This window comes from Alligator sinensis, unplaced genomic scaffold (assembly GCF_000455745.1).
Source record: "Alligator sinensis unplaced genomic scaffold, ASM45574v1 scaffold1317_1, whole genome shotgun sequence".
NCBI lineage: Eukaryota > Metazoa > Chordata > Crocodylia > Alligatoridae > Alligator > Alligator sinensis.
Genome location: NW_005842766.1, coordinates 290,397 through 310,919, shown reverse-complemented (window position 1 = coordinate 310,919; position 20,523 = coordinate 290,397). Strand labels below are relative to the sequence as shown.

Genomic DNA, 20,523 nt, shown 5'->3' with positions numbered 1-20,523 from the left:
GGCGGAGGGAGCTCGGCGATGCTCCTCCGCCCCGGGGGAGGAGACAGCTTCGGGACGGGGGGCCTCTCGGCTCAGGCCTTGCAGCCGGCTGCGCGAGGGCCGAGCACCCGGCCCGGGAGCTCCCCTGGCCTAGGGAGAGCTCGGACGGCTCCGAGCCCAGCTCCCCGCCCCCCTCCTGTGTGGAGCCTTATATAACACTTTGCAGTGTCATTAGCTTGGGCTCCCGCTGCTCCCCCATGCTGCCTGGCCCTGTCTTCGTTCCCCAAAGGGCTGATACCTCGTCTGCTGCTGCTCCTAAATACAAGCTTGCAGGGGCTGGGGGTCGGTTGCACGGAGGTGGGGCCCCTTCAGCACTTGAACTAGTGAAATCGTCAGGTTCCCAGCTCCAGAGCCCCACTGGGAGCTTCAGTTGTTCCCTCCTCATTATGCTGAGGGCTGCTTTCTCCAGTATCCACAGCGACCTTCTTCTTGTTAGCCAGTAAACTGCTGCTGCTTGCACCTTGAGCCATTTGCTCGTTGGCTGTTTGTGCGCTGAGGTCTCTGCGTTGGAGGGAGCCTTGTGGTTCTGTCTCAGAACCTTAAGATTGGAGACAAAGGAAAAACTACAGAAACACGTACTGTAGGCCATGTACATGGTGGCAGTGCAGGATCGTATATTTTAAGTGACTGAGGAATCCCTTTTATTTCCCTGCTTGCAGAATTACTTTTGCTGTTGCAAGTCCTTTCCTCTGTTCAGACAGTGTAATTTCAGAACACAAGGCCTTGAGACCTCATAGCCCTTAAATATTCACTTTTCCATTGTTACTTAGGTCATGGAAAAAATCACAAAGATGCTGCTTCAGTCAGGGCCACACATCCCATACCTGCAGCTTGTGGCATTTATTACTTTGAAGTGAAGATTGTCAGTAAAGGTAGAGATGGGTAAGTACACTGCTCCAATTTGATTTTACTGGTGGTTACATGCATCTTCTGTGCTCACTCTTGTTTGCTGAATGGGTTAGAAGTTTATTTGACAGCTGATGTTTGTAACAGACAGGTATGTGTTAGTGGGTTATATCTGCATAGTCAACAGGTGGCACACCAGTAATATGTATTGGAATGAGGTGCCCTTATGTAGCTGCTCCCTACATAGTTCTATGTGGGCAATAAGTACTACTCAGGAAGTACTAATCCTTTAAGACAATTTCAATTTCACTGGTGTTTACTTTGTTTCAGTGATGTCTGCTTGGTATTCAGACAGCTGGAAATGGGAGGAGAGGAGGGACCTGAGAGAAGAATATTAGATGTCCTTGTTAGGGAACATATAGGAAACCAGTCCAAGTAACTTCACACAGCATGGAAAAATTCTCTATTTCTAAGGTCTGAAAACAGACAGTCTATAAGCCTAAGAATTTCTTTTCATGATTTTTTTTCATCAAAATGTGTGGAGGCTTTTTTTTTAAATGGTTATGGGGACAGGGTTAGGGTTAGTGAATTGAGGGATCAAGAGGAGCCATTAACTAACAGAGAGTAGCTACTGTGTAAACTACAACTCAAGAGTTAGATCACTAGCTCTGTTCATCAGCCCAGTCAGTCTTCTGAAAGACCAAATTGAGAAGTTAGGACATCTTTGAATTGGTTGAGTGACTATATTGTTTTGATTTGGTTCCTGCTTTTCAGGCTGGCTTGAGGCAGCCTTGATGTTTTGAAATGAAGTGTAAGAAGGTGCTTTTAGATTTGGAGGAGCTGTGAACATTATGTTTTGACTGTCATGCCTTCTGGATGGACAACAAGTAGCAGTAATTGAGCTCTGGAACATTAGCTTCTCTCATCTTGTCCTGAAACTGCTTATGAACAGCCAGGGAAAGGATTATTTAAAATAGAGAAAAAGAGGCCTTTGTAAATGTATGCAGGATCTAGGTGTTTTCTATCATTAGTTGAACAGGTGCTGGCTTATGACAGGCAGCAGTTGTGCAGGCTTGGGAAATCCTAGTGTTGGACACAAAATACAAAAAATTGAGTTCTTCCAGTAGATTTAACTTTTGATATACTGTAGGATACTACCAGCTAACTGCATTTATTCTCTAATCCAGGCGTTTTCATCTAGGGGTACACGTATCCCTGGGGGTACTTTGGAAGGTCCCAGGGGGTATGTGGCAGTGCATTTGAGGAGCCACTGACACTTCGGTTTTGCCGCTGCACAGGGGACCCTTCCCCCCAGCTTGTTGACCCGCTGCTGGGGGACTCCCTGCTTCTTGCCTGGCTGCTGGGGGTACCCCGACCAAAAAAGGTTGAAAGCCTCTGCTCTAATCCATTCTCGTGCAGAGCAACTAGAAGCACAACAAAGGCAGCATATCCTGTCTGGTGCTAGAAGCAGAATATGAACCATGTCACTTTGCAGTATCCACAAATAGGCAGCTCACTGAGTGGTGTTGTTGACTGCTTAGTTTGGCTTCTTTCCAGCCTTCTACTTGATTGTGATCCCTACATAAGGTAATGCTCTGGACGAAAGTCTAAGAGTGTATGAGAGTGAGGGGAGTTCTATATTTTTCCAGGGATGTTGGGAGGAGAGAGGAAGAAATAGTGTGTTTAGCAAGTTTAGCAGTAATATTGCTTCTGATCCTCATGACCTGGCTTGTGTAGATGTTAGCCATAAGGAAACAGATGCATATTTTCTTCATATGTATACCCTATAGCAGTAACTTATAGGATTGTGATGGAAATTAAGGAGCCATCTTTACCAACTCTGTCATCTCAAAGGCTAAGATCCACTAGACCCAGATACCCCACTGGGCTAACACGGTTAATGCACACCAATTTCTGTAGCCGATATTACTCAGAAATGATGTGCCTGGCATCATGTCTGGTTGCCTTTGACACCTGAGCCCAAGTTACCAGGTACCATTGACAGCTGGGGCAAATGGGAGAGGTGCTTTGTCTGAGCCCAGAGTAGGGCTTGAACTTGCTTCCACAGTTGAAGGAAAATGCATTGATTGCTCTTCCACAGTGCTTTGCTACCGACTTGCAGAAATGTAGAAATCAACTTTTGTCATTTCCAGGCTTACAATGCCATCCTACTAGAACAATGCAATGGCATGTCTGCAGTGATCTTGTTCCAAAGTCAAAATCAAGCCTATGCATTTTGGAGGGTTTTTTTTCCTGGTGCTGAAAGAGGGAGAAACTAGACAGCTGCTGGGAGTGCTGAGGCTGAGACATAAAATCATAAAAACATGTACGTTCTGTGTTATGGCTGCCATAGCACTCGCAAAGAAAGCTTCTTATCATAGGCATTGTAGTAACAGGCCCTGTGTTGGAGGTTCTGTAGCACTTACACATGCTGTGTTAACAGTTTTCAATGATCTATTCAGTGTGTAACTTCTCTCAGTTTTGGGACTTTCTTTTGCTCAATTATATGCTGCAGGATCTGGCAACAGTTAGACTGCTACAACCCCTTTAACTTAGAACCTGCTTTTGTAGAATTTGTGTCATCCTTGATGTTTTGTTTCTTATCCTACTGATTTAAGGCTCAGTCTGTTGGCTTATTTGTCAGGCAGATGACTTACTCTGCTGCTGAGTTTGCCAGTGCTTGGGATATTGGGATGCTAATGACTTCTGTTTAAAAAGTGAAAGACCAGAGTTGGGTTGGGTAGAGAGAGGGAGTACTCCAAAATTAGAAGGGGTTAACTTGTATCTCCTGGGATTCTATCTGTAATGTCCTCTAAAGGGCATCAGGAAGGCTTTTTGAAATTGTTTCCAAGCTGTCTGCATCAGATCCAAAGTTTCTACTTTGTAGCTTAATAACTATTCTCCAACTATTTGGGTTGGTCTAATAAAAGATATCAAATTCACCCAAGGAAACTTGTCTGCCTATGTCCTTAGACCAACATGGCTACAACCTAAACCCCTACTTTGTAGCTTGTTGCTCTGAACCTAGAACTGTTTCTTGCTGTATTAACCAGCATTTAGCCTGAAAACTGGGAGAAGACTATTTAATATTGCTTACCCGCTCTGTATTGCTTGATGCTGTGTTGCTTACTTTAACATGTTTTGAAGTGGCTATGTGATCAGCCTTCAAAGGAAGGCTGGAATTGATTAGGTGCTGGTAGAACCAATTTTGCTAAATGTGTGGTGGGGATACCTGAATGTGATAGTGTTCAACATGAAGTAGATAATTTTTTTCTAAATCTGTTCTTTAAACTTCAAGGTATGACATGTGGCATTTTGACAAGGCTCATTGACCAGGCTCAACTGAAATGTTGGCATTTGCCAGTACGTAAGGCAGTTTAATTTTGTGGGTGAAGAAGTAGGGTAGAGACCAAGCCACTATTCTGCAGTCCCCACTGACAGCTCTTTCTGGTTGTAGGAAAATAGCTGGAGGCTCACATTTCTAGCTGTTATTTCATAATGTGGTGTCAAATTTTGCTTTCCTAGAATATAGTTTTATTCTGTGATTTTGAAGTAGGATCAAAGACTGTGCTGTTTTAATGCTTCCATTGTGTAAAGGTTATCTTATGTCAATGGTATATTCCCACAGGGAAGCAGCAAACCTTCTCTTCCTAAATGCCCTTTTCATCAGGACAGTTCTTTTTTCTTGATCCTAGACCCTGAACTGGGGATTCTGGAGTCTGTAAGAGCTACAAATTTGTTATGTACCTTGGTGAACAGCTACAACAAGAATATTGTCTTTACTAACAGAGCAGCATCTCACCACATTGTTTTCTTAGCTGCCCTGCTGTTTAATGCCACTGCTATCTGAAGGTGGTTTTGTGGACCACGTATGCATGGACCTGAAGTCACTTAGCCCACTTGTTGTTCAGCTTCCCTAGGCTGCTTTGTCTGAGCATGGGTAAACGTGGGCTTGTCTCCCAGGTCAAAGTTTCAAAACAAAGTGCAAGATCCAAAGAGCACTGTCTTGCAGGAACTACTTTTCCATGCAAGAGACTTTAGGATTCAGCTATGCTTCTTGGTTTATTCCGTGTGCCTTCCAGGCTTTGGCTCATAACCTCTCTTCTACTGGCTGAAGAAAAATGAATGGGATTCACTTTGGTGCTACTGTTCTTTGATTATTTGGCCAATGCTGGTTCCTCGCTTTGGCCTGGGGAGGGGTATACTGCAACTGCTACTGGCTTCATGTTAAAATATTAAGACTTGAAAAGGAACCAAAGTGCTTTACATGGTACTTCAGATGTACCATAGGACTGCACATTCTCTGTCATGAGTGAAAAGTTTCTCTCCAAGAATTGTGCACCATCTTGTCTCTTAGGTCAGCAGGTTGGTTCACCTACCAAGAGGTCCATTTGTGATTGGGTGCATGGTAGAGTGTCACCAAGTGCATCAGTCCTCTGTATCTCAGAAGAAGTATAAGGGGGGGTAGAATGGGTTGGTTTGCTTTCACAGCTCCTTCTTTCAGAAGCTACCATACTTCTCACTTCTGAGAAGCAGGAGACAATCTGAATTCATTAGCTTTGCACCATGGATATTTTGTTGCATTTGATTCCAGCCCCCCACAAAGATTTACTGGGTCTGAACTTATTGTGACATTGCAGCATACTCAGAGCAGTTAGAATTACTTGAATCCGGATGCATACCAGGGCTGATGCAGTTGAGGAGAGTGGGCAGAAGTATTGGACTATTTTTTGTTCATGACTAGTCCATAGATTGCTTATGATTTTATCAGCCGGTTGTTTGTAATTGTTCAGTCTGTAGTTTTTATAAACATGTTTGGCTTTTAAGAACCGTTTGAAGTCAGTGCTCTTGCTTATATTTCCTGGTTTGTGTAGTGTGATTTGTCACTGAGTCTTACAGCCTGTTTCCTACTAGATCATCTACCTTTTGAATACAGAAACTGTGCCTGAAGGGATCTTCAGAGCATGGAACTTATCAGGGAGCGTGTGGGGGAGTTCTTTGCTGGCTTAGTTTTAGGATGCTTAAGATCCTTCCCAGTGTTTTCTTGTACAAGAATGATTATCATATTTGGTTAAGTACATTATACCCCAGATTTAAAAATAACTGTGTTTCTTTCTGGCTAAAGAGGAAATATGAAGGCCAGATTTATTGGCTGTCTAGCATTAAGTAATCTTTGCCCCCTTCTCCCTGATTTACTTTGCAGCTTGCCAACTTTCCATTGCATTTTGGCACATAGTGGGTCTGATGTCTCTCTCCCCCTCAGTCATCCTTTGACAATGTAACAATGGGTTCCAGATGCCAGAGGCCCAAACACATAGCATTCAGACTCCCTAGAACGAGTTTTATGTCTTGGTGGTTCTGGAGCATCTTTATTGCCTGGTCATACTGCAAACACACTTCTTATTTCTGGATGTGCTTGTGACCAGGGACTTTTATTTGGTCTCTGCACATTCCTCACAGCTGCTTGTGCTGAATGATTCCTTACTTGTATCTCATTAGTTTGTAAGTTACTGGCTTTCTCCTCTTAGCTTTATTTTCTTGCCTCTGATGCTGTCTGGCTTCCCAGAAAAAGCCAGTATGTATAGAGATGGCAGGGTAAGCAGCACCAGAAGGGCTGCTCTTTTGCATGCTAATAACTCCCTTTGCTTGAATAACAGTTTGCCTTTGGAAAAGCAGTTAAATGTGGCTACATTTAGCTATGGCTCCTTAGCCTTTTTAAGAATTAATTGGATCATTGGCATTTGAGTAGGCTCCCCAATTCTACTGGAGCTTGAGGTTGATTAGTTGGGGTAGGAGGAACCCAAATGCAAGCTCTCTGAGGGCAGTTATACCCATGTTTATTGTAAGTAAAATGAACAACATTGCAATTACAGATCAAGAAGAAAAGGAATATGGGGGCAATGTCAGTAATTTATCTAGTGTTACCCATAGTTGTACCAAAGAGATCTGGAGTTCGCTGGACACACAGCAGTTGAAGACCTTTGCATTTGACTTCTCCCTCTATCTCTACTTTTGGAAACTCTTTTATTATGCTTTCTTTCTGCAGTTTTTGTACGTACAGGTTTCCCTTGCCACCCACGGTTTTAAGTATCCATGGTTTTGCTCCTTCAGCCTTGCCAAAGGGCTATGGACCCGGGTCCACAGCCCCCTGCCCCAGCTCCCACTCTGCTGCTTGCCACCATTTGTACTCCTGTGGGGCGGGGGCACCAGATCTGTATGTAGGGCAGGTGCAGGTTGTGGGCATGGGCTCCCGCCCTGCTTTGCTCCTCCCGGGCTTCCACCACCTGGCGGGCGCAGCTGGGGACAGCGGGGCCATGTGGGGATCTCACTATTGCTCCCCCTGGAAGCTCCAGGGGAGTGAAGCAGGGTGGGAGCCCACAACCTGTGCCTACCTTGTGTACAGATCTGGGGGGTGTGGGCCCCCCTCTTTCCCCCAGGGAGTGCGTGCAGTGGCAGGGAACTGGTCCTCCCTTGGATGAGCCACCCGCAGCTCCGTCCTGCTCCTCGCTGGGGCCCTGCAGCCGCTCATTGCAGCCCCAAGCACTGTCTGGCTGGCCAGCCGCCTCAGCCCTGACCAGCTCCCTCCCTACTTGGGCCTCAGTCCTCCTCTCTCCCCCTCTTACCTGCTGGAGCTGCTCTGCAGGCTGCCAGGGGTCATGTGCATGTACTGTATGTGCACGTGGCACCTCCCATCTTGCCGCCTTCCCTCCACTCCCTTCGAGCTCCCTGCAGGCTGGAACTCGTATTCAAGTCCCTAACCCCATTTTTCGCATAAGCGTTATGTTTTACCAACCACCGTTTTGCCAACCACAGGAACTTTCTGGAACTTAACCTCCATGGTTGGTGAGGGAAACCTGTATTCGCAAGCACCCAAGCCGTTAGAGATTAATACCTACCATTCTTTTACTGGTTAGTACTAAACTTTAATTTATACATGTATCATTAAATTTGTCACGTTACTGGGACAGGTATACTTTATACCACTTGTGAGTGTCTGGGAGTTGCTGCATTCTAATAATACGAAATTATAAATTCTGATCCTAGCCATTTGTGAGGCCTGAAGTTAAGGTTTGAGGTGGATCAGCTTCCACTGGAGGCCTGAGAAACCAGTTCTTCTCGTTATACTTTTTCAGTTGTAAGACCTTTTTGACCTCAGCCTTGTGCCTGACCCTCCTTGCTATGCTTGGCTTTGGTTTAGTTGTGATTCCTGGAGTACACATGGAGTGTGGGATATTTTCCAGGTTTCATGCTGGATTAGTTTCTCCCCTCCCATTCAGGATTGCCTGTGCCTGGACACACCACTCCATCATTCTTTTGTCGGAAGAGTACCTACCTCTTCCTGGATTAGGCCTGTGACACAGCAAATTGCTAACTATAGACCAGGAAAACAGTCTCTCTGTTTCTTCAGAGAATCAGGTAAGCTATCCAAGTAAGCAGTGATGGTAGCAGAGTGTATTTCTCTAATTCCACGGTCACTTTTGCATTGCTTCCATGCTTGGATGGGGAGAGCAGTGATCCTGTCATAGGTGCAGCCTAGACATGGGAGGTTAGGGGGAGCAAACCAGGAGTCCAGAGCCAAAGGGTCAAGGCAGAGGGAGCAGGTAGGAAAAAGACAGGGGATGCAAGCTGGGAAAAATTTCAGGCAGGAACAAGGCAGAGAAAATGGAGCCAAAGATCATGGAACAGGAATCCGGAGCACTGGGGTGAGGCAGAGGGAAACCTGTCTTGTTGGAAACCCTCAGAGTACTGCAAGGGCTATTGCTTATATGCAGCTGCTACACCAAAGCACCCTAATGCCAGCAGCAGTCCCATCTAGACTGTCAGAGCAGTTGGAGTTTGTCTGGGCAGCAAGCAGACTCTTGACACTACCCCGCTCTTTCAAAGTGCTTCCCAATGCCCAAGCACCAGGGTTCTTGGGTTGTGCTTGGTGTAGGGTCCTGAGGAGATTGGGGACATATACATCTTCCCCTGCTCCCCCCAGGACTGGTCAGCCAGGCTATGTCCTTCCTACACTCTAAGTATTGTGTTTTCACTCTGTGGCACATGAACATCTCTTTTTCTTCTGAAAGCCACAGTGGGCAGGGTGCAGAAAATTTCTGTAGCTCACCAGGGAGGACAGGGATAGACCTGAGGGCCTCTGGAGAAGGAGCTGGTGCTAGAGTTGGCACTGGATTTTGAAGCTTCAAGAGTGGAGCAGGCATTGGAGCCTGGGCTGGGTGTGGATTCAGAGGCACTGAGAACAGAGCTAGTCCTGGAGTTGAGGCAGGCTTTGGATATTTCAAGAACAGAGTTAGAACTGGAGTCAGTACTAGAGCTGAGGAGGGTTTGGGAGGTTCCAAGAATGGGGCTGGGGCTGGAGCTGGAGTGGACTTCATATGTTCCAGGAGTGGAGTAGGAACAGAAGCCAGATGCAGAGCTGGATTTATATGCAAGAGTCAAGGACTTCTTGATTTCATAATTTCTGGACTATCATGGCTACAACATAACTCTTACACTACCAATATTGTCAGTTTCACTAGCAAGCTTTTGGAGTCTTCAATGAACAATGTGTTGCCTTTTTATTTTAAAGTCTTCTTCAGAACATTGGCTTGTCTTTGCATCCTTAATATAAAGGTGTGTTTTTGTTTGACAGTCTTTGGGCTTCGTATACGCTAACAAAATTACTTGTTTCTGACACTGTTGATCAGGAAACACATGGGACTCTCTTGAGCTAATGAAACTGGTTGAACTGCCTATAGTACACGGGGCAAAAGTTAGTATGTCACTAGGACCAGGCTTTGCTAGTCTGCAAGACAAATTAGATTTTAAAAAAATGTGCTCATTTGGCCTGCCACCAAAATGAATAAGCAGTGAATGAATGTGGTTTGCAGTAATCAAAGTGCTGGGGCTATTTCTGAACCTTTAATGTCCCTGACATGGTTCACGTGAACTTTGTTGAATACCAGACTTTTAAGAAAACAGTTTAGCTGCCAAGAGTGGAAGCCCAAAGCAAGAACCTAGTTAATTTGATAGCTGTAGCTCCATATATAGCTTCAGCATGATGGAACTCAGTTACTGTGTCCCTGCTGTTTTGCGCTCTCGGGTGTGATGGTACCAGTGGTTTTAACTAGTGAACAGAGAAGAGACTGGAGTGCTGTAGTCATCTTAGGCAGGTAGTAGCTGAGTCACTTATGTCAGTATGGGTTTGAACTGTGTCCTGATCTAGCTAGATGGTATCCAGGCAACCCCGTATCTCATCTTGATTATAATCTTTCTGACTTTAGATGCATGATTCCCAAATTAATATACACCATCCAACCCTTTCCCAGCAGATGGGCTCTCCTACTTCCTCTGCCAGAGAAGTGCCAGGTTTGACTCCTAGACTACTGGTGGTCAATTTTTTTTTTTGGCAGGTGTGCCACAAGTTAAGCCCCACCCCATCCTTGAGTGCTGCTCTGATTTTTTTTATTTATTTTTTTTCCCCTCCCCTCCCCTCCCCTCCCCAGAGGCCTACCTGTTAATAAGAGTTTGCCTTTTGGACACCAGAATGGAGGCAGCCAGGTTTGCTATAGCTGCATAGAGCAGAGTGAGGCCAGGACACTGCTATGAGAGGTGTCACTGCCTGGAGCTAGGGTTAACCCTTCCCTGTTCTGCAACCACCACAGTTTTATGTGGCGAGCAGGGATCCGAAATCCTAAATATGCCAGCGACTGCAGGTCCAAGGATAAGGTTTACCTGGTTCTTGATGGTGCCACATGACAGCAGCTCTAGTAGCAGGCCTGCCTCTAATGTGTCATTTTCCTTTATTGCATGCACAGGGCTTACATGCCACACAAAGCAGCTGCCTGTGCTACTTGTGGCATGCATGCCATGAGTTGGCCACCCTGTTCTAGACCAAAAGATAGGTCAGTCCTTTTGCTTTCTACATGAACTGTCTGTGGTGCAAATGATTCTGGAATTTGTAGGAGGTTGGGGGCCTGAAGGGAAGAAAAGATGTCCATTTCCTGAAAACAGTTTTGTGGTGCTGGCAGTATTCAATCAGTCTGTTGGGAACTGAGCAGATATGTTGTGCTTAATTCTGAATGTAATCCTTCACTGTACATTTACTTTGTTGTTTTTTTTTGCTAAATGTTGGGTTGTTAGCAATAGGGTTCCTCCAACCCTTGGTCTCTCTCTCACCCATCTTTGTTCTTATGAATTCTCACCCTTCCCTGCCTTTCTGCATTTTTCCCTATCTTGGGACTTTACTTTGTCACTGTCTTTGACAGTTATCCATGAAAGCTAAACTTGGATTCTTCTTGAAGGCAAGCAATGCTAATCCTGGTTATACAGCAGCACAACACCAGGAAATAAAAGCTACACTGCCTTGAGACTTTCTGTACTCACTTACGGACCAGAGCAAGAAAAGGGCACTGAGGGGCCACTAACAAGTTGAATGTCCTGTATTTCCTGTACCATTGGTGCTGAAACATTGTCTACATTTGGAAGGTTGGCATTCTGTGTTTTGCTGGTATAAAGCATGCCTATAGCACTGGCAGGGTGTTAAGTTTCAGATCTTAAAATGATGCCATTCTGATTACCATGTCATTCCTCACTTGAAGTCTGACCTGATTTCAGTGACTAACTGAAACAAGATGAATTAAAAACCAAAGCTCTGCATCCTGTGAAAGTAGTGTGGGTCCCAGCATTCTGACAAAGCATACCACTAAGCTTCAGATCTAGCAATTCGTGAGAGCAGTTTCAGCTGAAGGGGGGAGAGCTGTAAAAACAGACTGTTTAGAAAGGCAGGATTTTGAAGTTTGGTAACTTACTGTTTGTGGAGGAGTACTGATGCTTTTGAGGCCCATAAGCTTCCCAAGCACTAGACTAGGGCTGTCCACCTGGTGGTCCAGAGGCCACATGCTGCCCCTAAAGGTTAATTGGCAACTCCCAGGCTTCCACCCAGCCATTGTCCTCCCTGCTGCTCCAGCTGCACAGCAGCACCCAGGGTCTCCAGGCTTGTCTTCCTGTTCCACCTAGAGGGCACTGTGGTGTAGCACAGCGTAGCCCACAGCCTGGGCCCCTGCGTGGTGCAGTGTTGTAAGGAAGCATGCAGTGGGAGAGCTGAGGGTGAGGCTAGGGCACCTGTATGGCATGTGGCTAGGGGAACCTGTGGCTTGCACTATCCAACCCATGCAGTGTTACGGCCCCCACTGCTGTAGCCCAGGTGTATGTGGCCCCTGGCTGCTTAGAAACTGGATAGCTCTGCACTAGACTTCTTCAAATAATCAGTTCTTGTGTTGAAATTGGTGCGATGTGTGTTAACAGGCTGTTGTGTCAATGTAATACTGGCAATAGAAACAAAACCCTTAGGCCCAGAGCAAGAAACAGTCGACAAGAAATAAGTGCACATGTTTTTCCACCTATATTTCTTTGTCTTTAAAATGAGTATGAACCTTGCCCACCTTATAAAGACTGAGGCTATTTTAGCATTTGGAAAATACTTTAAGAGAAAGGTATTGCTTATTTCATCTGTTAGGCCAGTGATGCCTTTGAACAGATTAAGTCCTTGTCTATAGTTATGTGCATCTCTCAACAGACGTTGAAGTGGCAGATTACAGCCATCAGAGCACGGGCATGAACATGTCCATATGCTTCTGCTGGCTCCTTGGGGCTCCTCTCTGCAGCTGTCTTGCCATCATACAAAGTGTGTCCTGGGAAGGCTAACTGAAGGGATGGCAATGACTGGCAAAAGGCAAGGGAGTATCTACACGCATCTCCTTGCTCCTGTTTTGTGGGAGAAGCCTCACTCTGCTCAGCAGAGATGTTGTAACTTGGTTTAGAAGAACTTTGAGTATTGCTGGCAGTACTAGTCCTAAGAAATTAACAAAAGGGAACTGTGTGGTGACTCTGTCTGGCGAGAGAGACTGGAAAATAGCTAATTAAACAACAGTGTGCAGTCAGCACAAATCCTTGTTTTAAAGCTTTTTAGAGACAGAACTTCATGTGCTGAAGAATAAAGAAAAACTTTTTTTTAAATAGCTAACTCCAGGCACTACAATTTTTAAGAGCCAGATTGTTCATGGCTATGAATTAAGCCCCACTGTATTATTATTTTGCTGATGATAGGCACTAGTCGCATACAAGGGCCTTCACTTCAAGGACCTGAGAATCTGAAGATAGCCACGGCCATGCCTTTTTGCTAATAAGTTGTCGAAAGAAGTTTCTCTGACTCCCTCCCACTGTGGCAGGATGTGCCCCTGAACATGAGAATGTTAATAAGAGGTTGAAATCAGTGGACTCTCAGGCTGTATGTTTAGCATCACAGGGCAGGTTGGTTGGTTGTTTTTTTAGCTTCCATGCTGTGCTCATGTGACACTGTGGGTAGCTTACCTGAGTGAATGTTTTGGCTGGTCTCTGCAAGCTGTTTTGCTGTTAAAGGCAGAGGAGCTATTAATACAATAATATGCTGCAAGTGGGGAAGTTGCACAGTAATTTAATATCCATATATATAGCCTGGGCTATGTTTGTGATTGAATGGTTGAACCTTGTAATATCCCCTGCAAAGTCCATTTTAAAAGCATCTGATCTATTCTCCCATGTGTTTTTTTTCCAAAGGGTCAGTGCCAACTACCAGATGAGGACCTTTCTATGTTCTAATATTTTGCTGTGAAAGCAGGTTTTTTGTACTGGCATCTCTGCTTCTGTTGGGCCCCATGGGAAGTTGTGCTAGCTTTATACTTGTCTTTTAGCTGCTGGGGTTGCCTGTCACATGGATAGGAGGCTCTCAACTCCTGGTGACTGTCTTGCTTTGACTTCTCTTGAGGCCTTACCTGTTGGTCACTAGTGGTTTAAAACATACATTTTTTAGGTGTATATATAGATGTTTAAATAGGCCATTGGGAATATCCTGTTCTGGTTCTGCCATGGGCTCCAACCTTGGGCAGAATGAAGGCTTCAGAGAGGGCAGTTGAGGCAGTGGAATTGTATAATGTGCAAAGCGAGTATAATTTTATTTCTTAGGAGCTTGTCAGGCTGACGGGCATGAGAGAAGAGAGAAGTGAATTACCGTCTATGAAGCTTCCAAGCTTCTTCCATGAGGTATATTTCCATTTTGTTAATAGGAACCAGATAGGCTGTATGACCTACTTTAGAGCTCTTCGAATGTAAGTGGTTTCTTTTCTGCTAAAACCTGCTGTGTCAATCAGGTGTTCGGGTCATGGAGGTGATACTGAAATGCCATGGTGATAGGCTCTGTATGTTAACTTTCATTCATTATGATGGTTTGAGGCAGGGCTGTCAAATGTATGGCCTGCAGATGAAGCCAATCCATGTGGTTTGTTGCAGCAGTTGCTGGAACTGCTGTGTTGGTGCAGGCCAACACCCAGGGAGCTAATGCTGCTGCTGCTGCTTGTCCTTAAGCACCCTCACCTGCTGCCGAATTTCTGGTTTTGATGACTGATTGGTGATTTTAAATCAGAAGCAGTTGGCAGTGAGAAGAGGAGGAAGAGGAGTGAGCACCAGTGGTAGTAATCCTTTGGTTGCTGGCTGAGCTGACATAGTGGGTCTGAAGGCAAGAGTGAGAAGCCCCATGGACTGGCTTCCAAGGTAGGTGGTTTGGCCTACAAGAAGCCCTGTGGGTGGCATGGCTCTCCTCCTCCTCCAGCTGCTGGCAGGGAATATGGCATACTAACTCACTTGAGTTTAGCACCTCTGGTTTAAGCCACAGCTGAAACTGTTCTTGGTTTCTTTCTGTTCCTTTCATGGATATTTGTCTGCCTACAGCTGCTGTTGTTGCTGGGGTAACCTTGGCTGCTCTTGCTGGTGCTGTATGTCCTTACTATGAGAGCATGTGTTGGTAAAAGACATGGCAAACCATGGTCAATAACTCAGGTGTTTATACCTGCAGAAATTGTTGGGCTACTGAAGTATATTTGTGCTTTATATTTGTGCTGCATAGTATTGACAGCTACATATCAGCTGAGTGCTTGTTCTTCAGGAAGGTGGTTCTATTCTGTGATAGGCTGAGATTTTGTTGGGGTGTGTGTGGATACAGGGATTCCCGTGGCCTGTGGTCATTAAGGGCAATACCTGTCTGCAAGACCATAGTTGTAGGTCAGGCCTGTGAATCTTTGGCCTGCAATATTGTCTGTCTTGGATTGAGAGAGCAGCAAAATGTCAGTGGATCCTAGAAGTGCTAGTTGAGCTCTGTGCTCACTGCCTTCTTGTATATGCATAGATTTTTAGCTAGTGTGATCTAGTTTCAGGCATTCCATAGACCAGCTAAATTACAACTTTCCTTCTTAAAGCCCTTAGCAAACCATATGCAGCCAGAAACTTGTCCCACTGGTTATATGACTGTTAACAAAAAGCAAAGATTGGAAGCTCTTTGAGTGGTTAGAATTAAGGAATGTTTTATATAAGGTGGCACAAAGCATGCTGGGGATGCTGTTCTTGTTGAGAAGTGGAGTGGAGTGAGAGGGCTTTAGGTGCTACAGAGATACAAAACAATTCTGAAGCCTCCATTACTGTGTTACCTGTGTAGGTTACAGGTATTATAAAGGACTACGTGGTTTCCAGCACGTATTTTGACTGAAACAGTTGTTTATAACTTCTTTGGCTGTCTTGTGTGCTGGAGCTTTGGAGTATGGCCTCTTGGCAAGGTGAGTGGAGAAGCTTGATTTGACATTTGTGGGACTCTTCTAGGTCTTTTATGCCCACTCTCCAGGAGACTCAGCTATATACAGTATTTCTCCTCTCAGTCTTAAGGTGTTTGTCTTATATGGCAAAGTTTGTAGTTCTGAATAGCACAGTTCCTTTTGAAGACTCACCCCACTCCTTCCCACTTCTGCCTGCTGTCAGACTACGCACATAAAGACATCCTTGTTGACTGTGGAGGGGAGCTGCAATGTGATTCTTTGGCCCATCCTCATCTGCTGTACTGACACTCCTGCCAGCCACATTCTCCCTTTCATATAGGACCATGAGAGGCCCAAGTAAGGGGAACCTAACTCATGGGGAGCATATTTTCTCACATATAATCCAAACCTTTATTTCCAAATATAAGCTGCTTAAAATCTGACTGCACATGGTATGGTAGCAAATATGGGAATGGTGTTTAGTTGCCAGCCAAGGCAGAGAGCTGTGAGCAGGGCACTAACCTCAGTGCGCCCTGGAGTGCCCACACCTCAGGGCTGCTGCCGGGAGTCTGTCCTCAGCTTGAGTTCACAGCATGGCGCTCACAGCAGCCTGGGTCAGAGCAGGCAGCCTGTCTCTTGTCTGGATTACCCCTTGCTCACAGCAGCCTGGGTCAGAGCAGGGAGCCGCTGCTGAAGCAGATCAGACTACCCCCAACCCCCTCCAGTGGTCATGTGATGCCATATTTCCCCCCTCCTTCCTCTTTACCCTCTGCCCAGGGTACCAGACAGTTGCTTCACCTCTGATTTCTCTCCCATGCCTACTCTTTCTCTAAGGAGTTACTCCTGCTGCTGTCAAGCAGCACCTGACACTAGCAACTAGGGGGTTAATGGAGCTAGTCACTAGCAGCTGGGGGAGTTTAATGGAACAGTGACAGGTTCCCCCACACCCTTGCAGCTGCTGGTGTTTCACTGCTGGCTATAGTAGGATGGCTTCTGTGGTAGAGACATGCCACAATATTGTCATGGGGGATGTGAAGTATATGGGAAGCCCATGGTTTTTGAGGCTTTTTTCATTTTATAACCTGTTCCATGTAAGGTATTTTGTGTTTTAATGATTTGTTATATTAAATTACTTACCGGTATTCTAATGGAAAAATCTTTTTTCCCTTTCATTGCACCTTCCCAAAACAAGATGCATGTTATATTTAGGAGTGTGTTATATGCAAACATACATGTTATTCTACAGCAGGGAAGGACCAATATGTGCATTGTGTCCTCTGTCTTTTGGAACTCTCAAATGTGGCACACTTGCATATACCTGAAGTAGTATTTTTAGTGAAATTACTTAAAAGAAGCAGTACAGAATCCCTTTTCTGTGTTGCCTACAGGCATTTGGTTTTCATTGTTTCATAGTTTTGTACTGTATACACAACTGCATTGGGGAATACTGAATGTTTTGGACTTTTGGCATCTAGGAAATAAAGAACACTTCTGTTTTTTTCACATTCAGGAGGCAGTTGAGGCTTTAGGTAATGGAGAGTTGATACTGCATCCTTGTAATCACACCGGGGTGGACAGAGGAAGCTCTGAACTTTGGGGGTATTCATGTCATGAAATTACTTTCCCCCACCTAATGTCTCGATAGCCATTAACAAAATAAGGGAATTAGCTGGCTTTTGTTGAAAGACTCTGCAGTGAAACAGGTAATAATAGAATTGACATTTCGATTATGGCCCTCAGGCTATGTAGATAATATCCACTGAGATGAGGCTACGTAGCTTCATTGTAAGAAACTCAATCTTGTCAAGTACTTGGAGTAACTAGGGTGGAAAGAGTCGGTATTACAGGGAGGGAACAGGGTTTCCATGGAGACATTGTCCCATGTGTTTCATAGTTTCATAGTAGTTAGGGGTCAGAAGGGACCTGAATAGATCATCTAGTCTAACCCTCCGCCACTGGTTGGAGCACACACTGGGATCACACGACCCCAGACAGATGTTCATCAACCTCTTTTTGAATTTACCCAAGGTAGGAGTGAGGACCACTTCCCTAGGAAGTTGGTTCCAGATCCTAGCTACCCTGACAGTGAAATAGTGCCTCCTAATCTCTAACCTGAACCTACTGTCCAGCAGCTTCTGGCCACTGTTCCTCATCACCCCAGGTGCTGCTGGGGGGAATAGGACTCTTCCTATTTGCTGCTGATCTCCCCTAACGAGTTTGTAGGCAGCCACCAGGTCCCCCCTCGGATGCAGTACTCCAGTTGAGGCTGGACCAATGTCGCGTAGAGGGGGAGTATCACCTCTCTGGACCAGCTTGAGATGCATCTTTGCATGCACGACAAGGTGTGGTTGGCTTTGCTGGCTGCGGTCTGGCATTGGCGACTCATGTTCATCTTGGAGTCAATAATGACTCCAAGATCCCTTTCCCCCTCTGTGCTCACAAGGGGGGAGCTCCCCAGCTTGTATGTATGCTGTGGATTCCTTCTCCCCAGGTGCAGCACCCTCCATTTATCTACATTGAAGCCCATCCTGTTACCATCCGCCCACTTCTGTAGTCTGTCTAAGTCTAATTGCTGCCTCTCTCCCTTCGAACGTGCCTACCTCTCCCCACATCTTGGTGTTATTAGCAAACTTGGACAACGTGTTTTCCACCCCTTTGTCCAAGTCGCTGATGAAGATGTTGAACAGTGTAGTCCCAGGACCAAGCCCTGGGGGACCCCACTCTTCACATCCCGCCAGGTCGAGTACGACCTGTCCACCACCACCCTCTGGGTGTGCCCCATCAAGCCAATTTTTGACCCATCCAACTGTGTAGGCATCAATGCCAGAGTCGCTCAGCTTATTAATGAGCATGGGGTGAGAGACAGTGTCAAAGGCCTTCTTAAAGTCCAGAAAGACTATGTCCATGGTGACACCATCATCCAGGGATTTAGTTACCTGGTCATAAAAAGCTATTAGGTTGGTCTGGCAGGACCTGCCTTTGATGAACCCATGTTGATTTCCCCTGGGCATGATGTCCCCTGCTGGCCCCTCACAGGCGTGCTCCTTGATAATTTTTTTGAGGATTTTCCCCAAGATCCATGTCAGGCTTATGGTCCTATAGTTTCCTGGGTCCTCCTTTCTCCCTTTCTTATAGATGGGGACCACATTAGCTAATTTCCAATCTCTGGGCACCTGACCCGTGGACCACGATCGCTTGTACAGCTGGGCCAAGGGCACAGCAATGATCCCTGCCAGCTCCCTCAACACCTGTGGGTGGAGGGCATCAGGGCCCGCAGATTTAAAAACATCGAGCCCTTCCAGAAGATCCCTAACTACTTCTGCGCAGACCCCAGGCTTGGCAGTGCTATCCTCAAGATTGGCCCTACCTGTGGTGGGAGAGCTGTTGATACTGCTGGTGCTGGGAGAGGCAAGTATTTGGGCCAGAGGGCCACTTGAGTTCAGTGAGCTGTTGTGGGCCAGGCGGGAGGTGCTGACCTGGCCCGGCATGGAGGGCAATTAATCCTATCCAGCCCTGAGCCAACTGCCCTGCACCCACTGCTGGGTCACTGGGTGGATGGAAAGGATCTCAATGGAAACTGGCCTGGGACACTGCAGGCAGGGTGCACGCGGCTAGTTGGATTGGACGGGGCTGTACGTGGGCAGGGAGTGGTATCCAGGAGTGGGACAGGCAGGCAGGTCTGGCCTTGTGGGGCAGTGACAGTGTGGAGTCAGGACTTGGGGCAAAGTCACGATCTGCTGCCCTCATGTCCCTGCAACAGGCACGTTTCACAGGCACAGATGTGTGGGGAGTGAATCTCAGCACTGCCCTTGGCTGTGGTCCTGCACTATCACTGTCCTGTGATCCTGATCATGGGGGGCCCTGCCCGCCCATCCTGCTCCCAGACACTGTTCCCCAGTCACCTGCAGCCCCATCCCATCTGCCTGGCCAAGTGCAACCTGGCTGTGGGGGTCCCAGGCCAGTCTCCATGGAAACCCTGCCCACCTGCTCCATCCAGTGCCCCAGGCAGTGGGTGTGGACTGACAGCGGCAGCTGAACAGTGAGTCACTGCAAGGAAGCTGAGTCCAGCTGCCACATCACCCCTTCGCCACTGGGCATGCCATGGCCCTGGATACCTCCTGCATCGGGGCTGGGCAGGGCCGAGTGACCCACCATGGGCCAGATAAAATCCCTTGGTGGGCTGGATCTGGCCAACGGGGACTGCATTTTGCCTGCTCTTGGGCTAGTGGGAAGTTTCTAATGTTAATGTACTAGAAACTCCACCCTAAAAAATTTTAAAATAGGGGAAATGTTTTTTAAGAAATGACTTGAAATGTATCTGTCTTAAACTTTCACAGTACTTTGAATTTGGTAGTTTAGTAAGTGTGGAATCTGGGAAAATTGAAATAGTCTCAAATTAAGGTCTTATTTAAAAATGCAGTTAAAGTATGGAGCTGAGACCAATGCCTATAACTTTATTTATGTGATTATAAAAGCTTTGAGGCTTGTGTAGCACTTGACGTTAATGTAGTTTAGTGCAGAGATGTTCTTACTCTGCCTGTGCCCTTTCATGTTGCAGTGAAAACAGTTTGGGCCTAGAGAAGGGAGTGAGTACTAGGAAGGAAACCAAAGGATTACTGCTTTTGATCTACCTCCGATATAACTGAGAGTGGGGGAAGAGTTGTTATTAATTAGTTCCAATTGAGCTACTTTTGTGTTGCAGAAAGCCTCACATTTAACTTCTGTAAAAGTTAGAGTTCAGTTAACGTTGTGGAAGTTCAGTGCAAGATGTCATTTCTCACATGTATAAAATCTCAGTTAAGTTGTGGATGGTTTTGGATTATGTCATCTGCCTGTTAAAACAAAAAGTCATCTTTAGTTCTCACAGGGTGCATCTACACGTGTGTTTTACTGCAGAGTAGACTTATTCATAGATTCATAGATGTTAGGGTCGGAAGGGACCTCAATAGATAATCGAGTCCGACCCCCTGCATAGGCAGGAAAGAGTACTGGGTCTAGATGACCCCAGCTAGATGCATATCCAACCTCCTCTTGAAGACCC

The 20,523-nt window shown here is 46.1% G+C and overlaps 1 protein-coding gene across 3 annotated transcripts in view; it reads left to right on the top strand.

The window, feature by feature from the left end:
* Positions 1-221: 221 nt before the first annotated feature.
* RANBP10 (RAN binding protein 10) overlaps positions 222-20,523 on the top strand; it is a 197,990-nt gene continuing 177,688 nt past the window's right edge. For all 3 annotated transcript variants that reach the window (XM_025216790.1, XM_025216791.1, XM_025216789.1), the window contains exons 1-2: positions 222-336; positions 810-921. In XM_025216790.1, coding sequence (XP_025072575.1) covers positions 237-336; positions 810-921 — 212 coding nt within the window. In that variant the 5' untranslated portion in view covers positions 222-236. The remainder of the gene's footprint in view (positions 337-809; positions 922-20,523) is intronic.